Here is a 24,040-nt window from a genome sequence, read left to right on the forward strand (position 1 = left end):
GATTTACAGAGAAAAGGAGAGAGAGGAAGATCTTTCATCTGCTGATTCACTCCCCAAGTGGCTGCAACTGCTGGTGCTGAGCTGATCCAAAGCCAGGAGCCAGAAGGCCAGATCCTCTTCCGGGTCTCCCACGCAGGTGCAGGGTCCCAAGGCTTTGGGCCGTCCTCAACTGCTTTTCCAGGCCACAAGCAGGGAACTGGATGGGAAGTGGGGCCTCTGAGACATGAACCAGCACTCATATGGGATCCCAGCGGGTGCAAGGTGAGGCCGTTTAGCTGCTAGACTACTGTGCTGGGTCAAAAAAAAAAAAAAAGAGGTTTTTTTCTAAAGAAAATTTTAAATAATAAAAAAAATTAAAATAAGCCTACGCTTTTTAAGTAGAGTTTAACTAATTAAATTTGAAAGGGAGCGAGTCAAACAAAACAATGGCTGGGGCTTGAACAAGTCGGAAACCAAAACCCAGGGAGTCAATCCAGGTCTTCTAAGCAGGTGGCAAGGATCTACACGCAGAAGCCATCCCATGCCCTGCCGCCTCCCAGGGAGCCCATGAGCAGGAAGCTGGAATGAGGAGCTGATCCGGTGTGTGAAGCCAGGCATTCAGATACAGAACACAGGCATCTGAGCTGCTGTATCAAATGTCCCCCACCCCCCCACATTTACATTTTTAATCCCACTTCACACAAACTTTTTTTAATAGTTATTTATTTAGAGTTACAGAGAGGCTAGAGAAAGCGCCATCTGCTGATTTACCCCAAACTGCGGCAACAGCCAGGGCTGTGCTAGGTGTGGAAGCCAGGACCCAGGAGCCAGGAACTCCATCGGGGTCTGCTAGGGGAATGGCAGAGGCCCAGCCATTGGGCCATCTCGCACTGCCATTGCAGGCACATTAGCGGGAAGAAGACACAAACCGGTGCTCATGAGGGATGCACGCACTGCAGACAGCAGCTCAACTTGCTGTACCACAACACTGCCCCCAGACTTCCTTTTTTTTTTTTTAAGATTTATTTAGTTTTATTGGAAAATCAGATATACAGAGAGGAGGAGAGACAGAGAGGAAGATCTCTGTCTGCTGACTCTCTCCCCAAGTGGCTACAATGGCTGGAGCTGAGCCAATCTGAAGCCAGGAGCCCGGAGCTTCTTCTGGGTCTTCCACATGGGTGCAGGGTCCCAAGCTTTGGGCCATCCTCGAGTGCTTTCCCGGGCTACAAACAGGGAACTGGATGGTAAACGTGGTCGCTGGGACACAAACTGGCGGCCATATGGGATCCTAGCACGTGCAAGGCAAGGACCTTTGCCACTAGGCTACTGTGCTTGGCACTGCCCCTCCTCCCAAACTTTTTAAAGTACCCTCTTACATCTAAATATATTTATGCACAGACTACATCTATCTACTGTACCTCAATACCGTGAAAATATACCTCTGCACTATGTGTATCTACATATATTTCTAATAAAACACAGAAAGGCTGCTTTAGTGAAACCATAGATAAATGTCATATTCCTTGTCACTGTTCTTATTGTTTATAATGGTAAAATATCTCCTACATGATCATGATTAATCTGGTAATTGAACATAGTTTGCCTTTTAAATAACTCAATTAACTTAACTAAATTAAAAGAAAAAGTTCCCTGATAAAGTTGCAGAATTAAAGGGGGAAAAAAGGAAAACACTGCTTTCCAATCTGTAGCATCCCTTTAAATGAAACCCTTCCGAGTGTGACGAATGCGCTAAGGTTTTATCAAATGAATGCTCTTTGTGTAGAAAAACTGATCTAAATCATGATTTCAACGTTACAACCACTACAATCTTTCCATTTGAGCACACTCCTGTAGGAAACCGAGAAGGGGGGAGGTTATCTCAGACCTCTGGGGATGTCCCAGGAAACAAAAGCTGCTCTGAAGGAATTGTGCGAGATTGACACCAACAGGAATTCCTTTCCAGACTCTGTGAGAAGGTAGATTGGGCGTTTAGTTCCACTGAGAAAAGGGGAAGCCACTGGGCTTTCTATTTACCCAGGGAACCGGTCCTGAAGATCCTCAATGGCCTGGACGTGCGTGGTTGTCTCCCGGCGTGATCAAATCCTCCCCTCGCCCCGCAGGGAGGAGACTATGTGCAGACCGCAATCACGCACCTGCCGGTTGACAGATAAGCCCTCCGTATGCGCAGGCACTCGCCCAGCTGTGGCAGAAGCGCCCGGGGCCCACTCCCTCCCCCATCCCCGCAGAACAAAGGGCGGTCATTTTCTGCTCCTCCCAGAGTCCAAGGCACGCACACACCTTCCATCACAATTAAGTCAAGGATCCGGAACGCAACATAAACCCACCCGCCACGCGCGCAAAATCAATGCCGTCAATATCCAGAACGAGGATACCGAAAAAGCAAAACAAAACAAACCTATTCAGAGAGTAAACACTCAAAGCAACAGGGCTCCCGTCAGACACCCTCCAAGGTCAACAAATTCAAGACAAGTTCAAGCAAGTGTATGCCTTAGAAACTGAAGAGCTGGCCATTATCCCAGGGGTGGCAAAAGTAAACGTCTTCAGGGACTGCATAATGGAAAGATCTACAAGATAATAGAGAGTGGGCCTGTCAGCGCTGGACCACAGGTGCCCCAGGTAAAGGCATTCAAATACAATTTTTAAAAATGTACACCTGTTTCATAATTCTTCACCAGAGACTATGCAATCAGAGAGGGAGGCAGAGTTAACCCTGGGTATGGAATAAATGAAACACAGGTTGGAGTCAAAATCGGAGTGGGCTCAAGGGGTACACATGGGTCTCAAGGTAGGACAGTGGCCTTAGAAAGGACTGTGACCACTTGGCTTACATCTTAGGCAACAGAGAAACAGGCTGCAAGAAACGGCCTATGCCGCTGTGCAAGCAGGGATCCAGATCAGCCCAATCAGTCCTAAACAGGAACACGAGTGGGCTGGATTACAGAGTAGATGGAACCCTCTAGGCACGAGGAGCTCCCGAAGACTTGCCGGGTGGAGCAAACGACCTCCCAAGGTCCCGACTTCAATACGTCTGTGTGATCAGCTCTTGGTTACCCAGCCCCGAGACGAAGACAGTGACAAATCATCCTCAGCTGAAGATAATAAAAAGTTATATTTGCCTTTGGAATGTATGTTGGTACTTAAATTAGAACGTAGCTTTGTGACGCTCTGAGAATTCACAATGCTCCACAACAGCCACAAAGAAAGCCTGACCAGCAGCTGGGAGGCTGCCCAACGTTGCCATGCTGTCCTCCCTGGTGCTCCTAAGTCTTTGCTGGGGGTGAGCAATAGACATAATTTTTCAGAATAACACCCAGTAGCTTAAGCTTTCGCAGGTGCTGCCTGGCCCAACCCTTCGCTGGGAGAACAAACAGCAGCCCTTCTGAACAACTGGCCCAGGGTCAGGATGCATGTCGGGGGTAGGGTGGGTGAGGTGAGTGGGGACTGGCTCTGTTCCCAGAGAATGAATCCAGGCCCTGCAGACCCATAGTGAGTGGCAATCCAGAGTAGGTGGAGTCATCCACTCTAATCTAACTTAGTGGTGGTCAAGTTCTCTGTCATCGAGGGCACTACAGCAAAATATCTTGAGTTCCTTGGATGGGAGAGAGAAGAGTTTATTGAAGAGGAGGGTAAAATGAATGTCCAGTACTTGGAAAGAAAGATGCTGCAGGCCTGGAAGATGGGGGTCCAATTCCCCACACATTAGAGGGTTGGGGATGCGGGGTTGGAGGAGGGGATGGAGACCTGGGCACAAAAAGTCCATGCTGACATTCGGGCTCAGGGAACGGATCCTGGCCAATGTGTCCATGCGGACATTAGCAATCCTTCTGCCCTGTCAGGGAAAAGGAGCCACTGACAATTCTTCCACCAAATGCTGCTGCCCAAACAGACCCAAGTCAGGATCGGCCTGGGGGCAAGACTTTCTCGGTTAGTTATTTGGAAAGATGGATCACAAGCAAGGCAGTGCAGCCCATGACCACTATTCCAGCATGCCTTTGATAGGAGGCCTTGGCCTGTTTCTCCGTGTGTGTATGTGTATGTGCGCGCGCACATGTGTGCGCACTGCAGGCAGTTTGCTGGGCTCTCTCTGTCATTTTCTTTACTTCTGTCTGTAACCTTGCAGAAAGTCCCACCTATGCAGGCCTGGGAGCTCCCTGTAGAAGGAAACACGGCAGTTCCATTCACATCTCAGGTCCTGTTTATTCCCACACTAATGTGCAGACGTGTGAGAGTATTTCATGGTCCGTGATGAAAGCAGAGCATATTTGGAGAAGGAGGCTGTTGGGGAGCCAGACGGAGACAGGGTCACCCAGCAGGAGACAAAGCCAACTAACAATTCTGAGCAGCTCAGACATGCATTCCAGTCCTCGAACCCCGTTTCTGGCAGGTGGCATGCAGGTATGGTGTCGGGGGAGGCAGGTAGGCCGTGGATATGGTCTGACCAGGCAGTTTCCGCCACTCTCAGCTGAACACGGGCGAGCTGTGTGGCTGCAGCTCTGTGCGGGCCACCCCAAGAGAGAAGGGTCACTCTCAGAATTCCCTCTTCTCCCTTTTCATCCTCTGCTCTCTAGGTTTCTTTCTAAAAGTGTAGAACTACACTGTTAAATTAAATACAGGTATTTAACAAAAAATTCCAACAATTAAAAATTCAGTTCCTTGACTATAAACCACACATTCAAATAGCCACCGGTCTAGATACCACACAGGGGGCTTCAAAACGTCGCTGCAAACGTGTGCTACATTGAACTCCATTTCCCATGAACTTCTGGATGCCCCTCGTGGTGGACAGCTCCAACACAGAACATCCAGAGCATCACAGAAAGCTCTACTGGATGGCGCCCACGCCTCACCTTCTGCAGGGTCTAGACTTGAGGCCGCCTCTTGGCACAGGGTGGAAAACATGCATACATGAAAACAAACATGCACTTTTCCAAGTATCTTTTCTGCACCCCACCACTACCGACCTTTACGACTGCAGTGGGGTCTGGGTGCCCATTTTACAGCTAAGGAAAGTGGGTCTGTGGAGCTAAGAGAGTCTACGAGGCTCATGACTACTGGGTTAAGTAGGAGTAGAATTAAGACCCCGTCTTCGAGTTCCAAGGTCAATGCTTCCTATTGTTACATGCAATTTCTACAAATCACACTACCTGCCAGGTATTTTGTTCAGTACTACCATAAAAGCGCCAGGCTCCCAGAATGAAGCTGTCTGGCCCCTGTAGTGCTATTACTGGCTGACGGATTTTTAAAGCAGTGATAACTAAACTTTTGCACAGCATAGTCTGGCAGCTCTACAGTCGAGAAGTCTTGGGGTTCAAATCCTAACTCACCCACTTACTGTTTACTTGACAGAGAGCAGGCTGCTTGCTGCCTGTGAACCCCCATTTCCTTTTCCCTAGGTGGGCATGATAGCATGGAGGGGGGAGCTTCAAAGACTTCCTGGAAACTGGAATTAGAAAGTGAGAAAGTGGGCAGCAGTAGCCTAGTGAAACAGAGGCACGTGGGATGCTTGCATCCCATATTACAGTGCTTGGGTTTGAGTCTTGTATTCATTTCTGATTCCAGTTTCGACTACATTCCAGGTGGCAGCAGGTGACGGCCCAAGCACTTGGGTCTCTGCTACGCACGTGGAGACCAGATGGAGTTCCTAGATTCCAGCTTTGGCCTGGCCCAGCCCTGGATGCTGTGGGCACTAGCGGAGTACAATGGCAAATGCAAGATCTCTCTCTCACTTGCTCGCTCTCCCCCCTTACCCTTCTCACTGCCTTTCAAATAAAACACTGAAAACAGATAGGAGGAGCCTGAGTGCAATCATGCAACAGGAGTGCTTGAAGTTGCCTTTACTTTAGGGAAGACCAGCGGATAAGAGCTGTCTGCATCTTTCTCTTTTAATTTCTACGTTGCTCAAGTAAACAAAATTAATTAAAAATGTTTCCAAAAGATAAGTTCAGTACCAATAAATTTTAAATCTGCACAAAGATTTTTCAAAATAGGCGTTTTCCATAAACCTTTTGAAGACTCTTCACGTACTTCTTAGTGCTGTCAGGAGGATGAAATAACACGATGCACGGTGCCTGGTGCATATTCATGCTCGGTAAATCACCATTACAACTGGTGATTGGCAGGATTTACAAGGCACTGTCATGTGTCATTGCTTATGAGGCTTCAGGACAGGGCACTGCAGCTGCCTCCCTTTAGATGACCTGTCAGAATCTCACCGAGTGGAGCGACTAACTCAAGGTCATCCGATCAAAAGGCGTCTGAACAGAAGCCACAGGGTCTCAGGCAGGGTCCTGGGCCTTCCTTGCTCTGCAATGCTGCATTTCAGGACACAAGAGCTCAGTGAGTGCCAAGACATGGTTAGGGGAGGTGTGGCAATCCTCTTAATTTCCTTCTTCCTCCCTCTTGGAAGTGGGTGATTAACTTTTCCCTGAGTTTTACACAGAGCGCTGCGAAAAGGCAGCCTTGAGCATCATATACCACAACTGTCACCCATAAGTCTTCCCTAGTTTTTTTAATATTTATTTATTTTTATTGCAAAGTCAAGTATACAGAGCGAAGAGACAGAGACAAAGATCTTCCATCCACTGATTCACTCCCCAGGTGGCCACGACAGCTGGAGCTGAGTCAATCCAAACCCAGCAGCCTGGAGCCTCTTCCACGTCTCCCATACAGGTGCAGGGTCCCAAGCTTTGGGTCTTCCCTGAATGCTTTTCCAGGCCACAAGTAGGGAGCTAGATGGAAAGCAGGGCTGCCGGGATTAGAACTGGTGCCCATATGGGATCCTAGCACATTTAAGGCGAGGACTTTAGCTATTAGGCTACTGTGCCGGGCCAAAGCCTCCCCTAGTTTTGATTTTCAGTTTTTCTTTTATGTGAAAGTCAAGGGAAAATACACACACACAGAGAATCTTCCGTTTGCTGGCTCACTGCCCAAATGGCTGCAACAGGTAAGAACTCAACCTGGGTCTCCCGGTGGGAGACAGGTACTAAAGTACTTATGGCTTCAGCTGCTGCCTTCCAGGACTCACCTTGGAAGCTAGCTGGAATCAGAGGCAGCAGTGAGACTGGCTCCCAGGCATTCCAATCTGGGACCGAGCAGTGTCTCAACTACTGTGCCAAACGCCCACCCTCTCCCCTCCTATCAGGACATCTGTGAGCTCCGGGAAGGAAGCAGCAGCTGCAAAACCAAGAAGGCATGGCAACCACGAGAAGAGAGGACCAGTATTCTCCCTGGGAAGCCTCTGGATCCAACCTCCTTCTGCCAAAATGCAACCTCCTCCATCCTAACCTTCTGCTAGGCACTTGCCCCCCACAACCCTGGCTGTACCCAGCCAGCAGGCGACCGGAGTCCAAGCAGCAGGCACGTATGTTGCTGCAAGTCCTTGGCCCTGGGCCTCACTTGCCACTCAGCCCCAGCACAGCAGAGACTTCCCAAGCCCACCTGTGAAAGTCAGAACAAGGGACACTCACCCCGCCACAACGATCTCGAAGTCCCCATCGTGGTCCACGTCGGTCACTGCCACGCCGTAGTTGAGTTGGGTGGGGTTGCTGTCATAGTCAGGGGGCAGGATGGAGTTGGTGACCGCAGTGAACATGGGTTCAGCCCGCTGCGATCCCTCGTTCAGGGGCAGAAACCACAGCAGCAGCAGGCACAGTGATATCTGCAGCATCTGAAACCCAAAGGCACAAGCGTCACAGAGAGGTCCTGCAGCCAGAGCTGGCTAGGGAAACCCGTGAGGGCCCATGGGTCCTTCTCCCCTGTTCCCGAAGACCTGGGCAAGTCCCAGTCTGCTACTTTCCCAAAAGCCCTGTCCAGCTCACCCTGTCCCATCACAGTGGGGCATCCTCCCTCCCTGTCCTGCCACCACTCCACGCTCTCTTACTGCAGCACTCCGCCCCGTACAACAGTCTCCACTAATTCCTCCCATGTGGGAGTGCTCATGGTCTGTCTTCCATGGCTGCAGTGTAAGCCCCGCCTGGGCAAGGCTCTTGGCTTCTGCTTTATTCAGCGACATCCCCCGAGCCTGGGACAGGGTGCCTGGCAGGCACTCAATGCATGTTTGTGGAAGGAAGGAAGGGGAGGATACCAATGTGCAGGCGTCTCCTATGCTCTGGGAGTGAGAGTGAGATGATGCAGAAAATGACAGCTCACCAACCGTGCAGAGGCAGGGGCCAGGCCTTTGGGAGGATCCAGGTCTAGAACAAGAGGAGAGGCGGCAAAGGCTTGTCCTCTTGCGGGATGCCACCCAGAAGCAGCGTGGTGGGGAATCCCTGACTTGGCTGGCTCCCTGAGCCAACATCCCTCCCCAGGGCAGCCGGCCACCACCTCGATACCAAGAGGCAGCCAGTTAGGGGACTCCTTCCAGCAGATCTGGCGGGGAGCACATCATTCACTTGGAGAAATTAAACCATTGCATGCGTGTTTTATTATAAATTAATTATGTATAATGCATTGTATAATTCATTATTATATCTCTAACATAACTCAGGATGTTGCCAAGCAGCCTGGGGCCATGGGAGCTGATGGCACACACCCAGGAGATGCCTGAGAATGGCCAAGGAGGGGGAAGGACTCCACCTGCTGTGAGCAGGAGCAAAGGAGATGCTTAGAACGTCCCAGATGACGCCACCCTGCGACTCTGCCTTGGGCCTGAGCTCACAACTCCGAGTGTCCCAGGAGCCGCTGGAATGAGTGACACAAAGGTGGCACGGGTCTGGTCCCAGCAGGCAGAGCGGTACCGCCCTGCCTTCAGAAGGCAGCAACCCTCCTCCTGATGGAGTCTCTCCCGCTGACCCGTCAGGGCGCCTGGCGGCTGAGAGCCGGGCTGAGTGAGGCTGATGTCTTAATGAGGGGACGGTCAAGGAAGATCTGAAGATTGTCTGCCCATATGGAGGGAGAGCTCCTGCCAGCAAATGAGCATGTTCCAGTTCAAGAACTGAGAGCCTACCCGACAGGACCCGGGCACTGCCACTGGAGCCAAGTGCGAGTCAGACGCCTTCCTGAGGCCTTGCAGGAGAGGCATGTGAGAGACACAGGGGTATGGCTCTGGCTGCCAGGCAGAAGCGGATCTCAGGGCACCCTCCCAGGAAAGAGGTTGCTGTGGAAGGTCCAGGCCCACGCGGGATGGTGCGTGACCCAGTGAGGTCACTCCGACCTGCCGCGATGTCCCAACAAGGCAGCTGTTGCCACAAGCTGTCTAATCGCTGACGGCAAATGCATCCCTACACCAGCACTACAACGTGCCAGGAAGCCTAGCTGGATAAAGGAAACTCAAAACTGGGTGAGTGAGCAGTCAGGGACTGGCAAATGGGAAAGACTATTTAACAACCAGCGTAGATGCGCTGATGAGCACGGACCTGAAGGTCAGCGGGCGTCTCAGCGTATGACCTCTATCGCAGGGAGAGCGAATGGGTTTCCACTTGAGAGGCAAATCCAATTGATTGGCAGGGGCTTGAGAGAGTGCTGTGCTCAGCGACAGCACCTGCTACAGGCACAGAGCGAGAAGTGGACCTGGTGGGCATGTCGTCCAGAACCTGGGTGGCTTTGTCCAGGCACTAGTCCTGCAGTTTTGGTCACTGCCACCAGGGGAGCGGGTCCTAGGAGGGCCCATGGGCTTCACTGGTAGATACGTTCTAACAAAGGCCACAAGAGGCAAAATCGGGAGGCAGTCTCCTGGTTTATACCCTCTCTGGTGAGACTTCACCAAAGGAACTACGGAACGGAAGAAGTTGCTCTGCACTGTCACTTTTCGATAAATAACCTAAAGTAAAAAGAAGCAGTGCCCCGATGGCTCACCTCTATTTTGTTTGGTGACCTTGAACAAGTCACAATCCTTGGGGGTTCTGGTTCTCTTTTGCAAAACGAAGGTTTGGGAGAAAATCTCTTAGGAGACCTTTCCACCTCTGAAATTTGGTGTTGGATTAAAGGATTTTTCTTTTTTTTAAGACAAGCATATCTTCCGCAATTTCCCTCTTTGGTAAACTTCAGGCCAATCTGTGTCATTTCCCTCGGTGAACATTTTGACTCCCAGGTGTGTGTGAGGGGTGGGGAGAGCGGGACAAAGAGGTCTCCTTCACATTTCATTCTTCTGCAGCAACTCATGGACCCACCCGCCTGATTCATATCAGCGGAAGGCCAGAGACAGGCAGGCTCAGGAGGAAGCCTGGTCCATATCCATTGGCTGCTGTCAGGCTCGGGCGAAGGAAACCATTGACATGCTTCTCCACACCTTGGCTCCTCCAAGTGGTCCCCAGTCCATCAGCATCAGCTTCATTTAGGAGTTTGTTAAGATATGCAGAACTTTGAGCCTCACCCAGACCCAATAAATCAGAATATGCATTTTAACAAGATTTCAGGGGATTTGGATGTCTATTAGAATTTGAGAAACTCTGTTCAGTATTGGATGTAGGCTGGCATCGCCTGGGGAGCCTCCCAAACTTCTCATGCCTCACAAGGGTTTCTCGGATAAGACACCAAAAGCACACACATCAACGAGATAAGTAAAATCGACCATCAATGAGCGAAGAGGCAACCCAACTAGTGGGAGAAAACATCTGCAAATCATATATCTGATAAGGTACTAATATCCAGAATATTTCAAGAATTGCTATAATTCAACAGCAACAACAAACACAACTTGATTCGAAATGGGTAAAAATCTTGAATAGCTATTTCCTCTCAAGATTCACAAATGGCCAATGAGAATATAAAACTAATCATAAGGGAAATGCAAATCAAAGCCATAAGGCGATACCATTTTACACCCATAAAGATGGCTATCATTTAATTAAAAAAAAAACATAACAAGTGTTGGTGCAAATGTGGAGGAATCGGAACTCTTGCATTGCTGGAAGAAATGTGAAAACAGTGCAGCTGCTGTGTAAAACAGCCAGGCAGTTCCTTGAAAAATCCACATAGGATTCCTACAGGATCCAGGAATTCCGGTTCTGAGCATATGTCCAAAAGTGAAAGAGACCTTAACTGACAGGAATACACCCATGCTCATAGTAGCATTATTCAAAATAGCCAAAAAACAGAAGCAACCCAAGGGCCTATGGATGGTTGACTGGATAAACAGATAAATGGAGTATTATTCAACATTAAAAAGGAAGAAAAGTTGGATTTACGCTGCAATCTGGATAAATCGCAAAGGCATATGTTAAGTGAAACAAACTAGTCACAAAGGACGCATATTATAAGAGGTACCCAGAGTAGTCAAATCGAGAGAGACACAGAGTAGGGCAATGGTTACCACGGCCGAGGGAGATGGGATGGGGAGTGTTTAGTGGGTATGGTGTGGAGTTGGGGATAAATAAAGATTCAGGCATAGGTGGTGCTGACAGTTGTACTATGTCTAATGCCACATATTTACACCTAAATATCCTTCAAAAGATAGAGTTTAGATTCTGTGTATTTTACCACAAAAACATACGGATGCCTGGATCTCCTCACAAGATATTCCAATTTAATTGGCATAGGATGTAGCCTAAACATGGGCTTTTTAAAACTAATTTAGTTTTTATCTTTGAAAAGAAACACAGAGACAGAGAGCTCCCACCTGTTGGTTCACTCCTAAAACACCCAGGGATGGGTCACGGTTGAAACTGAGAACACAGCTTTAGGTCTTCCAGGTCGGGGACAAGAACCCAGCTACTGGAACCATCACTGCTGCCTCCCATGGTCTGCATTTGCAGGAAACTAGAGTCATGAGCCAGAGGCAGGAATCAAACCCAGGTTCTCTGATGTGGAAGGTGAGCCCCTAAACCACTAGGCTACACTCCTGCTCCTGGGCATGAGGGTCTCTGAAAGCTCCCATGATTCTAATACTTAGAAACACTCTTCTATCCCAGTGCTTTAGCACGTCAGAAACTTTAATGTGTGTATAAATCTCCTGCTGGTCTTACTAAAACGCAGATTCAGGTTCACTAACTTCGCAGTAGAGCCCAGGATTCTAGCAAGTTCCCCAGTGTTGTTGGCACTGGTCTACACACCATACACTGAAGAGCAGAGTTCTACATTGGATGTAACTACATCCCAGAGTTACCAGGTCGGGCCATACACTCCAGTGAAGGGCTGGGAGGGGGTCCAGAAGCCCCTCTACCAGTTCCAGATCTCAGCAGCTGAAATCAACCTCAGGGTTATGCAACCCCCAGGACTGCCCAGGACTGTTTAGTTTGTCTCTATGCACTCCCAGCACCAGCCATTTTTGGTTCAAGGTCAAATGCTCCCAACTGACAGAGACTGACAAGGAGGAATTCTGACTCTAATTTTTGCAAGAGGGTGAAAAGGAAGGAGAGGACAGAATCAATGGGAAAGGGTCAGATCCAGGGGACAAGAGACGGGTGCCACCAAAGGACAGAGCCTAGTGACTGGAATGGGCAGGAATCTGTAGGCCAAGGTAGTGAGGCGTGCCAAGGTGCACGCACAAACCATCGCAGGAGGTGCCCTGTTACCATTTGTGAAATGAAGGAAAAAAGGAATATATCCCAATGATCATGTGAATCAGCAGAAAGTGCTTGCAACTTGTCATATTTAACAGGTATTTAAAAACTGTCCTTGTTCTGAAGTGATGCTCCTTCGATTGCACTGTTCATATGCACCTCTGGAAGGTCATGTGAGATGTAGATTCGGATTCCGGTGGTCTGGGGCTGGGGCCTGGGGTCTGCATTTCTAACCAACTGACTGGGGATGCCTCGGCTGCTAGTCTGCAGACCTTACTTTTAGTACCAAGCCCCAGAGTCACCTCTGGGAGATGTTACATTGTGCTGTTTCCCAGGCACCTCAGCCAGCTTTCAATGGAAATGGCTTGGGGCGGGGTGTGAGTGCCCTATCTTTTGATCAACTGCCCACACGATGCTCTCGTGTACTCTAAGAATCCCTGCCCTGGCCTCCCGGTCCCCAGATGGGAGTGTAAGCTGCAATCTGATTTGAAGTGAAAAATGTTGCTGCTACCAAAATTCATCATCGGCTTGTTGAAGTATATGAAGAAAATCTATTTAGCTAGAGAGTGTCAAAGGAGGAAGGGGATATGAAGTTTGGCAAAGAAAGCAGAGCAGGGTGATTTTTCCTACAGCGACAGCAGTGGGCACCCTGAGTCACCTCCTAGTTAGCTGGCTGGCTTGGGGCCTCTTGTCACCCCACTGTGCACCATTGAAGCCTCAGGGGGAACAGATAGAAAAGATAAAAGCAATAAACAAGGAGGCTGAACCTAACACTTTTGTTGCCTCAAATGCCTGTGCATCGAGCATCTGCCAGGAAGAAGAGTGCTCATGGTAGTACTCACCAGCAGGCCTAGTACTGCAGTAGAACAGAGTACTAGTGAGGCTGTGCTAAGTACCTGTGCTAAGTGCCATGCACTATGTACTGGAGAAGCAGTGAGTTCTAGGAAAGCAACAATGACTTAAACTTGGTCCTTGGCCCCAGGGAGCCCTCCCAATAGCTAGCTGGGCAGCTGTGACACCTGCTACAGGGGCCAGGGAAGACCACTCGGGGGGTGGAGAAGTCCCCAAGAGGTTAAACCCCAAAGGTGGTGCTTGGGCAGAGGGGCAGGCCCAGAGCACACCAGACCTTGGTGAGGTAGGCTGTTCCTGTGCATAGGGGAAAGCGGGTGTTCCCAGGACCAGGGTGGCGGGACGTGTTTCAGGCTACGAAGAGAACTGCTTGGTCGTGAGGATTTCATAAAAATGCATGATAGGCCAGCTTTGTCAGCATCCCCAATGGGACAGAGAACCCAAAGTCTGGAGCCAGCAACCTGAATTCTAATCCCAAACCCACCACTGACCAGCTCACAACCCTGGGGACCCATCCTGATCTTTGATGTCTTCATCTGTAACAGGGGACTCAACCCCTACCGGCCATTGAGGGCGAGTAAGCCACGGGTCACAGCAGGGCTGGCTGCATGCTTGTCTTCCTTTTACAAGGCACACACCAGGGGTGGACAGGCCAATGCCGTGACTGTGGGTCACGAGCAGCAAAGCCCCGTTTTCTGTGGTTTCTGGACATGGTGGATTGAGTCTGAAAAGTGGTAACCAGGCAACACGAGTGCTCTGCTGTGGGGGTCAGGCAGCTGTGGGGAGAGGCTTTGGGGGGGCAGTTTTCAGGGTAAGCAGTTTTTGTGTGTCCATTAGAAGAGCCGAGGGCATACCCTAAGCTCTCTCAAAAGCAGGAGGCCTAAATGTTGCCACCACTGGGAGCGAGCAGAAAACACATAGGACAGTGGGCCTCCAAGGGAACACTGGGGCCACATGGAACCCCTTCACCCGAGGAGCTCCTGGAACCAAGCCAAGCTGGAGAAGGGGGGACAGAGCTGCCTGGGCTCACATCCCTACAGCACCACTTGCTGTGTACCCCACATGGGCCTGACATTGTGATGGGAGCTGGGGGCGGGCGGGGCATGCCAAAAGAGCTAAATGAGCCATTGGAGGGGCCTGGACATCGCTTCAGAGAGGCAGGAGGAGAGGGTGGAGCCATGCAGGTAGACCCCCGCATACCTCTCAGGGCTCCTGGCCCTGGTCGTGAGTTAGGAGGGAGTTCTCCCAGGTGTCTCCATGTGTCCATATGGAAGAGAGGGATTCTTGACCAGTGAGATTTTGCTGCCCCTGCTATCAGGGGGCACACCTGGCAATGTCTGGGTGATGTGTGAGGGTTTAAGAACCAGAGAAGAGAGGTGCTACTGTCATATCCAGGGGTGGGGGCCAGGGATCCTGCTGGACACGCCACAACACACAAGGCAGCTCCCAACAAAGCGTTCTGCAACCCCAGGGGTCTCTGGTGCTGAGACGGAGCCATCCTGATGCAAGCCACACTCCAGGCCTCCCCATCACCCACATCAGCCTGGGTGTGGACCTGCCTCCCCACAGGGACCATTCTGCCATGCGCTAAGCTTCCCCAGGCAGGCTTGGCACTGCTACCACTCTGGGGAGGACTGTTGTGGGCAGGTGCGGGGAGCATCAGCAGGCCTAAGGGACTCCACGCGGAAGCCTGGACTGCCACACAGCCACCTCTACACAGGGGTGGCATTCCACCCTTTTGCTGAGCCTCTCCTCCCCTCTCCCCTCCCTCTTCTCCTTCACTCACTCTGAATCTGAAGTGGGGGTGGGGGTCCCTCACATCCCAGCACAGCCAGTGGCTGGGAATCTGGTAGTCATCTTGGTTCCCACATCTCCCTCACCTGTTCAACCACTGGGTCACCGACTCAACACTGCCTCACTGGCTCCTGCCCCTGAGCTCTCGCTGCTGGGATGGCCCCCCACTTAATCCCTCACCTTGATGCTGTCCCGGGTCCTCTCATCTCACCTGTATCCACACGGTCTTTGGCCTCCATTGTTAAACAGGGGTGACCCCGGGCTCTGCAAGGCAGAGGGTGAGGCTCTCACCTGCGGCACAGCCTACACTCTTGGCAGCAAGTACCATGGGAGGAATGGATGACAATAACCTTGATGTTACCAACCACTGCTCTACCCCTTTACACAGATGGACCCTGGACGCCTCCTCCCGAGCTGATGAGGCAGGAACAGCTGCCATCCTCAGTCACAAAGGAAACCAGGCAGGTTAAGGAATTGCCCAAAGTTACACAGCCAGTGCACAGTAGAGTCACGATTTGTTTCTAAGCAAACCGGCTCCATAGTTGATCTTCCCAACCAGGGGTGGGACCGTCTGGCCTGTGGGCTGCCTAAGGCCCACAAACTCATCTGGTCTGGCCCTGCCAAGGCAACCACAGGCGGGACTCAAAATCCAATAAATCCATAAGCAGGCTGATTTTTAAGCCGATCATTTTGCATGGCCCGCAAACGACGTGATAAATACCCAGATGGCCCTTGGCAGGGAGAACAGCTTTTCCCAAAGTTGTTCTAGGCATCACACTCAACAGTTTCTTCCACTGACACAAACTTGTTTTCAGCCAAGTGCAACAGGAACACAGCAGAAGGAGCAAGGCATGGGACCTGGAGAAACTGAGGCAGGCACATGACAGAGCAAGGGGCAGCTGGCCAGGAGACTGAGAGCAGGAAAGTATTCCAGGCTGATGGGATGGCAGGTGTGCGCATGGTGGAGGCAAGAGTTTATGCGATCCATGGAGGCACTGTGTGGCTGCAGCACAGGGTGGAGCAGGGCACCTGGTAGGAGGGAACTGGAACGATGCTGGCAGCTTCGTGAATGACCTGGGCCATGAGGGATAGGGAGTGCGACGGCCAGAGCGGTGGGTGGGAAAGAACCCTGTGGCAGGGGCTTGTGGAGCTGGCTAGGACAGGGGCGCACTGGGCTGGAGAGGGAGGTGAAGGCTGTGGCCCAAATGAGGGAGGACACGGGGGCTGCTGTCACTGCTTTTATGTGTGCATTCCTTATTTCTCATGTACCTCTTCTGTCAGGCACTGTTCCCAACACCAGAAAAAACCAGCTGAATATAAGGTTGAGTCCTTGCCTCCAGGGAACACACATTCAGTACTACAGCTGTCAGTTTCTCAGCCCTGTCCCCTGTCCTAGGCCTCTGCAGTGCCAGCCTGGAAGACCGCAGGCAGGTCCCCCTGCCCCACCTTCCCTCTACCTAGAGACAGCTTCTGTCGCCCCTGCCTGCAGTGGCGCTCTCACACAGACAAGGCCTTGGGTGCTGCTCCTGGGAAAGGCAGGTGACGGCTCAGGGGACTCATGCTGGGAGACTGGTGGCCTAATGAAATGGCGTTTCTGACGCTGAGGGGGCAAACGGAGCCCCCTAGGCTTACGTGCAAGGTGGAGTAGATCCTTAATAAGTATTCTTAATTGCTCTGACTTCCCGTTGCAGGAAGTGCAACTTCTGTCTCTGCTCTGAAACAGAAGGAGATGACTGTGTGGCAAGTGCTGGCGCAGGGGGAGCCTGTACTGGTCAGGCAATAGCCACACCCATCATGCCCTGTCCACCACCAACAAATGTGTGCTGAAGGACCAAATGCAGCAGGTGACAGGATGCAGGCCTGCCAGGTGCTCCCTGGCCAGGAGGAGTTGCCAAGTGTTGAATGGAAAAGCTCTGGACTACAAGACTTTGAGGAATAGGCTTGTTTCCCTTCCTAATTTATCCAGGACCCCTGGTGGATTTTTTTTTCTGATGCCTTCAGTACCGCTTTTCCAAACTCAGGCCTTCTTGGTACAGTGGGACAGACATTTGGAAGGGAAGACAAAGCCATGGTGCCTGGCCCAAATGAGTGGACAGTCTACCAGGGCTGAGACACAGTAGGAGTTAAGCCCAGGGGTGAGCATGGGAGGGAGGGGCTACCCAGAAGTCTCCCCAGGTGGGTGGAGGCCAATGCCTGGAAGGAGGGGGTGGGGGGGGAGGGGAGGGAGCATGCTGTTCCACCTCTGGTCATTGGGATAGCCCCTGAACTCAGTGGTGAGCCCATGACCTTGTCACTGTACTTGTTGAGTGCAAACGAAGATAAGAGTAACAGAGAACAGCAGAAGGGGTCATTTTATACTCTCTGCACTCTCGATTCTCCCGTAGCTAATTAAAGTCATACGTCAAAATGTCTCTGGGAAGAGATCTTTAAGGATGTGTCTGTTAAGTAAACAAGGTTTTACTAATTAATGACCCGCCTTCCCAGTCCTCCTTGAAGTTCTCTGCAAAACTTCCCTGCAAAGCAGGACTGAGCAGGAAAGGGTGGCCCTCTTCCCTTCCTGGGGGAGTGGGACAAATCCAGTCGCCTGCCATCTCAGGGGCTATCAGTTTCTCCTCCGATGTTCATCAAATTGCCTAGGCTGGGACCAACTCACAGGCCAGGATCTGGAATCTTTCCAACTCAACCCTTTGCTTCTCACAGAGTCAACCCGATTCCTTTCGAGAAGCAATTTTATCCTGGTTTCTTGGTGTGCAGCGTGGTTGAAGGGCATGTCTTGGGACCTTCCTCTAAACATGACAGTTATGCTATACACTTCATTGCTGAGCCTCCTCACTGCCCTTCCACCGTCACACATCCTCACAGAGAAGCACAGGAGAGGAGGCAAGGCTCGTCCAAGATTATACAATGAGTCAGTGGCACAGCCAGAAATAGAACTTTCCAAACTCCCGAATTCTTAATAATAGCAATAGTAATAAATAGTCTCTTTATGATTTGGCAAGTGTTTTCACAGCTCGCATTTAATCTTCATTTGCCACAACTTTGCGGGCAGTCTGGGCAAAGTTCAGCCTCCTGGAGAAAGCAGATCCGAGCTTCAGGCCAGCTGGGCTATTTGCTCGCCTGGCAGCCCTTGCTGGTCCCCTCTGCTCTCAGGATCTCACCGTCTCAGCTGTGAAATGGGAGAGCTGGATGACAATGTGCTTGAAGTCTGTCTCCTCCAATGTGGTCCAGGGCTTCTTGGCCTTGGTGATGTGGACCTCCAGGGCTGGATAACGCTGTGTTGGGTGTCTCAGGATGGCCAGCGGAACCACTGGCTTCTCCCCCGTGGACGCCAGGAGTGGTCCTTGGCCTGGCTGTTGCAATGACAGTGTCTCCTAAGGCCCTTCCTGTGGCTGCCAAAGGGCTTCAATCAGGTCCAGATGAGGGATTTAGTGGAAAAAAGAGGTCTCCCTGTTCCCTCCTCTTCTCCAGCCCCCTCACACCTTTCGGACACCATCTCCCAGTGCTCTGCAGCTATGCGTTTGTGAAATGCCCTAGGTGGCCCACTGCGTGTTTGTTGTGATAATGAGCTGATTTCATACTTGCTCCTAAGCAGAGTTCACAGGTTTGTGCCTCCTAAGTGAGCAGCCAGGCTCTCCATCACCCAGCAGAGCCGAGGCTGGCGGCCGTGCACAGCTGGCAGGAGGCTCGGGGCGTGCTCTTACATCCCGCAGCTCTGAGAAGCCTTCTCCCCAGTCTGAGGCTTCAATGGCTCTGGGTCTTTCCCACATTCAGGGTTACCCAAAGGTCCATAACATGTCTTTTGCCCAAGAAAGGCAGACCCCCAAAGTGAAAACCCTGAGGGACAGGAGGGGAGGTGGCAAGAAGGAAGCCCCACCCAGGCTGCTGCCGCACAGACCTGGACACTTGGCCTCCCGTGGTGGCAAGGGAAGGCTCTGACACTGATACGGCAACAGCCTGCCCCCTTCCAGCTTGGGACGTCTTTTCACCTGCCCAAGGACACGGCCACACCACAGACTGCCTCTCTGGACTTGCTGCCCCACCTTGTCACAGAAATGCCAGCTGCACCACGTAACTGAGGTGCCCGGTAACATCTGCAGAGCTCAAGGTGTTTGGCCAGGACTCCTAAGCCAGGGACCAGGGCAGCAGTCTGTGAGCCTTACAAGGAGATTGGGGCAGGGTCAGCCATCTAGCAGGGACGTCTTCATGCCTTCTTAGGGTCTCAGATGTTTCACCCCTCCCCCATGGCAACAGAAACCCAGAGAGCTTGTGCCCTAGTTACAGTCTCATGCAGCTACCTGCCTTCGGTCTTACTTAGAAGTGACCCATGCCTCGAGAAAGCATGTCCATTTCTTTGGCTAAGGCTGCACAGAGGCCTATTGCTCCCCCAGGGCTCCCTTTGTCCCTGGTGGGGAACACACACCCCATCCATGAGCTAGAGGGAGGTAAGGAAACTTCCAGCACCTTCAGCAGCAACAAGCATCCCTTGGGTGAGCCCAAGGAGTGAAGAGGTTTCGCGTCTTCTGGCAGGACAACAATGGGTCCTCAAGACAGGGTTTGCCACATGACTGAAGCTCCAGGGGAAGCTGGAGGAAGGCCACTGGCTATGCCAAATGGCTGGGGTGGGCACAGCAAAGCTGCAGCTGCCAGGCTGCTCAGCTCCCTCCCTCCTGGAGTCTAGCTCGGGTGCTGAGGGCCAGACTCACAGAACACAAGAAAGGGCAGTGGAAATGGCAGCACCTTCCAGGTCACCCAAGAAACCCGAACATGAGGATTTTGCAAAAATAGAACAGTCCAGGATTCTGCCTTTGAGCTGGAAGCAGCAGGATGGAGGGGACACATAGACACCCAGTCCATCCAAGGCCTGAGCTTTGGGGGGGGGCGGTCCCAGCAGCAGGGTGTGGAGTGACAGTAGGACAGACATAGCCACTCCCGCATTTCAAGCAGGGCCATGAAGGCTCCAGACCTGGGTACTTAACTATTGCTACATGCACAGACACCCACAGCGGCTTGATGTTTGCCTAAAAGAAAACTTGAATTGTAGGAAAGATCATGGAAGAAGGCAAAGAATAGTTATGGTTTTCTACGACCTGTGTAGGAACATTACCAGAACTTATCTGCTCCTCGTCTGGCTGCTCTGAGTAACAGTCAGAGGAAATTTCCCCAAGCTTGTTAATTCGCCAAAGCATCGTCAGTCATTACGAGTACCTGCTGTACCGAGAACAGAAACCACTGTTCATGGTAACGAGGAAGCACATCGCCAGCGTGCAAAGAGCTCTCTCTGCACAGAGATCCGGGGGTCCCAGGGCCCAGTCCCAACTCCCCCACCTCCAGCAAGTCCCCTCCCGGTAACACTGGCTGGTGCAGAAGAGGACTGGGGAAGGAAGCGGGCTTGAAGAACCAGATGTTTTTCAAGATTTCATTCTTGTTTTAATGAGCCTTTAATGAGTTCAAAGTGCACAGCAGCACCAAGCACACAGTGGGACCAGGCACCAGTTCTCTCTGGAACATTGGGTTTACACTTGCTCCCACGGCACTTGAGGTCACAGCAACACCTGCCACCTAGGCAGCACACAGTGATGGGGTTCAGTGACAACAGTGATGGCTGGGGGCTGAGGCCTAGTGTGACGCTACTGTGGCCAGTGAAGGGCAAGTGGTAAGGAAGTCAGGGGTCCCTAGCCAGGTACCGTTGCCGCCCCCTACTGGACACCAAGCCCACAGCCTCACAGCTGGCAGCAGAGAACCAATTCTGGCCAGGGGAGTGCTGGCTCTAGGAGTCCCATTGCACACCCTAGGATGATACAGGCCATTGGTCCGCATATTCACAGGGTCGAGTCCTGCACAGCCATAGAATGTCTCACAGCAAACACCAAGGCGCTAAGGACTAAGCACAGGGCTGGGAACATCCGTGCAGCCCTGATGGAGCCAAGAAGCAACAAGCAGTTATGTCACGGCACAGACCCTTCACGTTGAAAGGCTTTGAGAAATGCAGCAAGAAATGTTGAGTGCAGGTAGGCAGAGAACCAAGCCAGGCTGGGGGTTTGACTCAACGGCCCTGGTGAAAGATCTCCAGGCTGGAGTAGACCTCCTGGGAACGTGCACACCCACCCACATTCAGGGACAGGATGTGAGGGACACAGCTAGCAGAGGCAGAGCAGGCCAATGCTGCCCCCCTCCCTTCAGCCTTCCCATTCCAAACAGCCGGAAAGTGGAATACTCTAATTGTGGTCCCATGAGCTAACATCCAGCTCCCTCCGTGTTCTCTCAGGTCGACTTTAGGATGCGTTTCCAGTAGGATGTTACGAGCCAAGCCAGAAGGAAAGAAAACACATCCTGGAAGGCTCTTCTGGAGCCACCGCCATGTTCCCACTCACCGCTCCTTCCTGACAGCTGTGAGTGGGGTCCAGTGTGACTCTCCCAAGTTGCTCTAATTGTATCTTGGTTTTTTAGGCCTCCAAGTCATCAGACTCCCAGACCTCCCCCCTTGAGCTTTTCTGTTCCCCCTTAAGTTCTTCCCTGATTCAAGACAACACCACAGAGCTGACCCCTACTTCCAGAACACTGCCCCTCTTTCTCCCGGGAATCGCCTAGGGTGACCTGCACCTACCCCAGAAGACACCTCAAGTGCGACTCAGGCACGCATCCTGCCCCGGGAACTGGTGCCCCTCGGCACAGAGTCCACACCCGGGGAACCCACCGCCAGCAGCAGCAGGAATATTCATTAGTCATTCCCGGAGGAAGCCCACCCCTCCCCACCACGGGAGCGTCTGCCCGCCACTCCGGGAGGCTCCCACCCAGCCTGGCATGACTTCGGATTCTTGAGTTGGCTTCTGCAGAAGCGGGACCAGCCAGGGCTCCCCACCACTGCACTGCAAAGACGCGCGCTACGCTGCTGGGCATGCCCCCAGGCGCGGCGGATGTTCCATCGAAGCCTCCAGGGTCCCCACGGGGTCCACGGGGACTCCCCAGCCCCCGCCCCGGTTGCCCTGGAATGCCTGAAGCGGGCTCGCCTGAGACAGTCTGAAGGCGAGACCACACCTCGGTCCAGCAAAAAGCGGCTGGCAGCTACGCTGTGCGCGGTGCTGGTTCCAGGAGCGCTCTGCCAGCCAACGCTGTGCCCGCGAGACACATCGGTTTCCCCGGGGACGGAGAGCCGGCCCTCCGGGACGCTTTCCCAGCCGGGGAGCGGAGGCGCTCGGCCCGCCGCAAGGTAGCGTCCCCGGCCCTGAAGTGAGCCTGCGAGGCTGAGTGACTCCGTGACAGCCCCCAACCCCCAACCCCCGGCACATCCCTCCTCACCTCCTCCGCCTCCTCCCAAACTGCTGACCTCCAGAGCCCACCCCCCTTCCCCGTGGGCTGCAGAGGGTCGTCCCCACGCCGCAGCTCCCAGGCCACCTCCAGCCGAGCGCCCAGCTCTCGTCCCTGGCCAGCGGGGTCGACTCTGCGCGCCCACCGAGTCCCGCGCCTCTTGGCAAGTTGGGGAGCCTAAGCCGCCGCTTCCGCGGTCCCGGTCCTCCCAGACTCCCGGTGGCTTCCCCGCCACCTCGGCGAGCGGATGGGGAGGGGTGCGCGGGGTTGGAGAAACTTTCTCCTCCGGGGATGGGGGCGCTCGAGCGGGTACTCACAGCGAGGTCGGCGCTGCCAACCATCCTAGACGCCGCTCGGCCCCACCGCCGGGGAAGGGGGGCGCGGGAGCGCGGGCGCTCGCTGCTGCCGCCGCCGCCGCCGCCTCGCCGCTCCCAGCCCCGGTCCCGGGCTGGCCTCGAGCCTCCCGCCCCGACGCCGCGCGCTGGCTTTATACAACTCCACTCGAGCGCGCCCGGCCTTATGTAAAGGCTGGCGGAGGCCCGCAGCCAATGGCGCGGCAGCTGGAGCCGGGGGCCCTTGGGCGGGGGGCTTCCGCGCAGCCAATCGCCGTCCGGGGAGCTCCGGGAGCCGGGTGGGGGAAGGGGTCGCCTCCCCGCGCTGATTTAGGAGCCGGGATTGCGGTGGCAGCAGCCGGCAGCCCGGCTGGCCCGGCGCGGCGCGTGGCGGGCCCCGCGGTGGGCGGCGGCGGCGGCGGCCAAGGGCGGGCGCCCCCTGCGTTCCACCGCGCCCCGCCGCTGCGTCGCGTAACCTTCTGGAGGCTGCCGGGCCTGGCGAGGCGCGAAGAAGAGAGGGCGCCTGGCGGGGCGCACGGGGCCCTGGGCCGGCGGGAAGCCGCGATCCCTTGGGAGGAAGCACCGGGAAGGAAGGCCCAGGGGGTGGGAGGGCCGCGAGCCCCAGCACCCCGTGGGCAGCCCTGCGACGCGCGCGCGGCCGAGGAGGAGGAGGACGGCGGGAGCAGCTGCGCCGCCTTCCAGTCCCCTAGATTGCGATCTGGCGTCGCCGGACCGGGCCTGGCCGCACGAGCTGCGCTGATGGCGAGATTGCACGCTGCGGAGCGAGCGCCAAGCGGATTTTTATCTGGCCTGGGGACGTGTCCGAGCCTCCAGTGAGCTGCTCAGTATGGGGAGCAGAGCTTCACGACCGCCTCAGCGGGCGGGGAGCGGACAGCAGCGCTCCGAGCTGGGCCGGGCAGCGTCTGCTCCCCCGCCCGCGCCGCGCCCGCCCCGGGCCGTGTCCCTACCCTGCTCCAACCCGCCTGGCCCTGCGGGCTTGGCGCACCTGTCCTGGCCCAGCGGCGGTGCTTGCGAAGGCATCTCCCTACTCTCTGGACCAGGTTCACACCCCAGGTGCTAAGCTCTAGGACAAGATGCTTGGTCAGCTTGGCCCAAAATGCAAGTGCCCGGGGCGGGAAAGCAGGCTGGGTCGACAACCTTCCGTGGTCAAGTCCCTTAGTTTTGGCCCTTAGAAAAAAGCCTGGCACACACAGAGTAGGCGCCTGGTGAATCTGTACTGAATTGGATTTTGAGGTTTGGGGTGTTGAAATTTGAAGAATGACAGACCTGGATTCCCCGGGCAGAGAGGATGGGAACCATCCC

At 53.5% G+C, this 24,040-nt stretch overlaps 1 protein-coding gene across 2 annotated transcripts in view; it reads right to left on the reverse strand.

The window, feature by feature from the left end:
• CRTAC1 (cartilage acidic protein 1) overlaps nt 1–22,853 on the reverse strand; it is a 134,252-nt gene extending 111,399 nt beyond the window's left edge. For both annotated transcript variants that reach the window (XM_058671672.1, XM_058671673.1), the window contains exons 1-2: nt 22,703–22,853; nt 7,467–7,666 (exon numbers count right to left, since the gene is read on the reverse strand). In XM_058671672.1, coding sequence (XP_058527655.1) covers nt 7,467–7,666; nt 22,703–22,726 — 224 coding nt within the window. In that variant the 5' untranslated portion in view covers nt 22,727–22,853. The remainder of the gene's footprint in view (nt 1–7,466; nt 7,667–22,702) is intronic.
• Nucleotides 22,854–24,040: the final 1,187 nt, after the last annotated feature.

The sequence above is a fragment of the Ochotona princeps genome, chromosome 13 (assembly GCF_030435755.1).
Source record: "Ochotona princeps isolate mOchPri1 chromosome 13, mOchPri1.hap1, whole genome shotgun sequence".
Classification (NCBI taxonomy): Eukaryota; Metazoa; Chordata; class Mammalia; order Lagomorpha; family Ochotonidae; genus Ochotona; species Ochotona princeps.